Source organism: Lissotriton helveticus, chromosome 10 (genome assembly GCF_964261635.1).
Source record: "Lissotriton helveticus chromosome 10, aLisHel1.1, whole genome shotgun sequence".
Lineage (NCBI taxonomy): Eukaryota > Metazoa > Chordata > Amphibia > Caudata > Salamandridae > Lissotriton > Lissotriton helveticus.
Window position 1 is genome coordinate 67,202,065 of NC_136071.1, and position 4,685 is coordinate 67,206,749.

General features: G+C 41.7%; 1 protein-coding gene across 1 annotated transcript; it reads right to left on the reverse strand.

Moving 5' to 3' along the window:
- Positions 1-2,392: 2,392 nt before the first annotated feature.
- LOC144785045 (olfactory receptor 1S2-like) lies at positions 2,393-3,328 on the reverse strand. The gene has a single exon (XM_078664163.1). It carries the CDS (start codon positions 3,326-3,328, stop codon positions 2,393-2,395), a length of 936 nt encoding a protein of 311 aa, XP_078520289.1.
- Between the last annotated feature and the right edge of the window lie 1,357 nt (positions 3,329-4,685).

Below are 4,685 nucleotides of genomic sequence, written 5' to 3' on the forward strand. Positions count from 1 at the left end.
TTTTACTGCCATATTTAACATGCAGTACAAAAGGGGGTGGTGATGGATGGAGTATCTGAATCAATCAAACACTCACACCCAGTCAAAAGATCTGGGTTTAATCCATCACCGTTCTTTAGCCCACTCTGCCACCCCAGTTCAGACATGGCCATATGCAAATCAGTCTGACCCTGTGCCTCATGGGAACAGTCCGTATTTAACATGCAGGCACATTCATCAGAGAACGGGGACCCTAAGGTCACCCAACTCTGCGCCTTTCTTACAAAAGAAAGCAGGACAACCAGGGGATTTCTTTGAGGGGGAGAAGAAGAAAGGGAAAGCCAGAATGACATTGTGAGCAAAACAAACTGTACTACAAGCACACAAAAAAACGTAGGGCCATATTATCAAGAAAGGGCGATACATTATCGTCGCTTTTATTGGCAGGAAACTGCCGCTAAAGCGGCGATAATGGGCTTGATAATATGCCCTTGTGAATTCCCATAGAAGCCCAGGTTAACACCTGAACCTGGGCTTCTATGGGAATTCACAAGGGCATATTATCAAGCCATTAACGTTGCTTTATCGGCAGTTTCCTGCTGATAAAAGCGGCGATAATGTATTTCCCTTTCTTAATAATATGGCACTGAATACTTTGTCACTAGTAAGGCATATTTATCCCACAGCCACTGGGTGAAAGTCTAGCTGTGGGCCATGCAACCAATTTCAGGAACAGGTAAGAAACCCGAGCCACCTGAGAACAGATCAAAAAACATAATAGTAAACACTACTGCCAATATCGTTACAAAAGGGACCCCCGTCTCAAAACCATCCATCCACAGGAAATAAAACTAATACTAATGCATGTTTATCGCAAATACTGCTGCAAAGTGTTTAGACAAACAGATTTGCAACTTTGCAAAAGCTATTCCTCTTCCTGATGATTTAAAAAATGCCTACACAATCATACAGGTCTGGCGGACGAGACCAGGAATCGGTCCCAATGCCTACGTATGGTGCCAGCTGTCAATACTCCAGCAGGATGCTCCATCCGTGGCTACTAACAGGATAATTTAAACTTCTCCCCATATCACATAATGGCCACACCAAACACTAGGCCATCTCCAATATGGGGTGCCATCTTGGAAAAAGGGCGCAAACAAATTCGTCCACTAGTACTACAATACAGCAACCATTAAGCGGCGACATATTGACAGTGTGCAAAAAGCAAGATGGCCACCCATCAAGTAAAAGAGACAAGTGGGAGAAGTAGAACCAACTCAAAAAAGAACCAGAACAGCTACAAAAAGGGGGACGGGGGCTGTTGGGTGGGAAAGGAGCAAACAACTAGAAACACATATTTTAATTGGCAAAATACATTTAGGGGAAACATCTTTAAATATTTGTAAAAAGCACAGACAAAGCACAAAAGAGAATGCAATGTGGCCCATTTGACAGATAAGGTAACCTTATTCTAAGGGATAACTTTAAAATCAATACCCTTAACATAAACAGTATTTTGTATAGCATTCTAAATATGTCACCACCAAAGCAAAATACCTTTTTGACCCTGATAGCAAAGTATTACTCACTTCACAAAGTAACGGAATACCCAATGGTACTGAATCTTATATCAGTCCAATATCTCATTAGGACCCTGTTTCTTAGTATGTTCAGAGAAAATCCATTGTGCTTCCTTCATCTATAGTGACTCCTTTGCTCCTGCACCTCTCTGGTCCATATGCTGCTGAACTGTCCATAGGATCATGGTCAGCTTCCTTAAATTGTTGCAACTATTTTGTTGACAAAAACCCCCTTTAACGGTGCTGATGTGTTCTTGCCTTCTGGTCTTCATGGTGCGAGTAGTCAAACCAAGGCACTCAAGCTCACACTGACTGGCACATGAGCCGGTAGATCACAAACATGGGTTTTCAATTACTCATCATATTCTGATATCAGGTACGGCCATTACTTAATTTAACATATTGAGCAGGAAAGGTGAGTTTGCACATATTATATCCCCCACATGGGAAATGTCCATTAGGTAATGAAGCTGTGTTGACTGCACAAAACAGTCGTGCCTGCACTAGGGAGACCCTGCGCTATGACGCATGGAGGCCTGCATTGGTGCTAGGCAGCCCAGAGTGTGCCAACGCAAGGAGAGAGCAGAAATGTTCCGTATCTTTGTAAATAATGAGCATTTCAACCCTCATCTTTTAAGCAACACAGCACAACAAGATGCCTTGCTGTGTTGAGTGAAAGAATGATAAATTCACCCGAAATGTGTGGCGTCATCATAAAGCAGAACCAATGAGAGCAAAAACTGAAAATAGCAGCATTCAAGTATCTATTTATACTGTAAGAGACATTGCATACATACTAATCTCACCGTAAAATGAACCTGTCTAACTGATCACATCACATTCTTTTGGGAAATTAACCTCCTCAAAGCCTGTTTCACTTCATTGTTTCTGAGACTGTAGATGAAAGGGTTAAGCGTCGGTGGAAGGACATTGTACATGAGTGTCACAAATCTCGCCTGGCCCAGGGAATAACTTGAGGAGGGTCGGAAATACATAAACACAAGAGTACCATAGAACAAGACCACCACTGTTAGGTGTGAGGAACAGGTGGAGAAAGCCCTTTGCCGCCCTTCGGTGGAGCGTATCTTCAGAATGGCTACTACAATGCAAACGTAGGAGAACAGTACAACGGAGAAGGGGATCATGACAATAAGGGAACCCTCGGTAAAGATCACAAGTTCATTGGTGGATGTCGGAACGCAGGACAACTTGAGCAGTGGACCAATGTCACAGAAGTAGTGAAAAATTTGGTTGGGTCCACAGAAGAAGAGACTAGCCATCAAGAGTGTGTGCAACAGTGAAGACAAAGAGCTCACTACAAAAGTGGAGATCACCATCCAAAGACAAATATGAGTCCTCATAATGACTGGATAGCGAAGAGGAAAACAAATAGCAACATACCGGTCATAAGCCATAACCGCCAAAAGCACACACTCAGCAGCTGCAAAAAATACAAAGAAGTATAGCTGAGCAATGCAGCCCTCATAGGAAATAGTCTTCTTGTTGGTGTAGATGTTGATGAGCATCTTGGGGAGAGTATCTGAGATGAGGCCAATGTCCACAATGTTCAAAGCGCTGATGAAGAGATACATGGGGTTGTGGAGCTGAGGAGTCAAGGCAATCACCATCATTATAAGCCCATTCCCCAGCAGTGCCAGAATGTATACTATCAAAAAAGATGTAAATAGTATGGACTGCTGATCTTGGATGTCAGAAAGTCCCAGCAAAACAAATTCTGTGACTGGTGTTTGATTTTTCCCATACATCCTTGAAACTTTGAGACCTGAAAGGAAATGTTTTTAGAACTTAGAAGGGTTTTATTGCATCTAAGAAGCCCAAAGCTCATGGGCAAATGAAAATTGTACTTAATGCAAATAACACGAAATCATGCATACAGTGTAATGTAATGTAAATAAGATTTGTAAAGCGCAACCAATGCCCGAGGACGTCTTGAGGCTGTTAGAGTGGAGGCAAGTATCACAGAGGAGACACTAAAAGATGGACTGAAAGCAGAGGAATAGTTTATAGTTTTTTTTAATTATGCATGTGCTTTATCCGTACCCTGTGGACAGTAATCATGCCTCAGAACCTGTATGGCATGACCTGCCACCATGCCACACACCTACTGCGAAGAAACCATGGCTTTTATAAATGACCTGTTGGCAGTATTCATTATTACTGTTATTATTATGATTATTATTATTATTAATAATACTTGTAGAGCGCACATTCACCAAAGGTTTCTTAGTGCTTATAATACTAGAGCGATTGAGAGCATAACTAGATAATAAGTGATGTAAGTCAAAATTCTGTTGAAATCACCAGCTTTTCAGCTTTCCGGAATTATGGCACCAGTATTGTTCGAAAATGTTAACACCATACAGCAAACCTTGACGTGTATTCACTCCTGTATTGGAAGCCAGTGCAGTTCTCCCAACAAAAGGTGTGGAATGTGTGCACTGCGGGAGGAGATCCATCAATCTTGGTGCTTCAATCTGAATGATCTGACGTTTGTTCAAGGCAGTGCGAGATCAACCCGCATAGACAGAATCAGCATAATCAAGTCGAGTTAATAACTGAACTTACCATTAATTTCCTTGCCTTGAAGGATAGCAACGGTGCAATGTTCTTCATAGTTTTTAATAGAAGGGAGTATTTAGATAGTAGAGCCCCTACCGGAGAATTTAACCATCTATCACTACTCAAAGACTCACAGCAGAAGTTACTGGAGTTGGTGCTGGCCAAGGTCATTAGACCAGTAGATCTTGCTCCAAATACTGGCCTTATTTTATCAGCAAGTCTATTTCAGTCAGTTTCAGTATTTAACTTCAGCTGATCGATAGCCATCGAGCTAGCAGGGAATCTCTTACGGATTTAGAATTTATTTTTTATAATGCAGGAGTGATATCCATATGAAATAGTAGTTTAGAATCATCAGCATAATTGTACATGCTGCTTCCAGAGATTGTCAATGCCTCATTGACTGGTTTTACATACATATTAAACAGACGAGGCAACAATGAGGATCCTTGAGGAACTCCACATCCAAGACCAATTGCATTGGAAGTAAAATTTCCGAGCTTCAATGACTGCCTGCGATTTTCTGAAAATGGCTTTATTCAC

Coding starts and splice junctions, on each gene's coding strand:
- LOC144785045 (XM_078664163.1), bottom strand. CDS start 3,328: ATGTATGGGAAAAATCAAACACCAGTCACAGAATTTGTTTTGCTGGGA.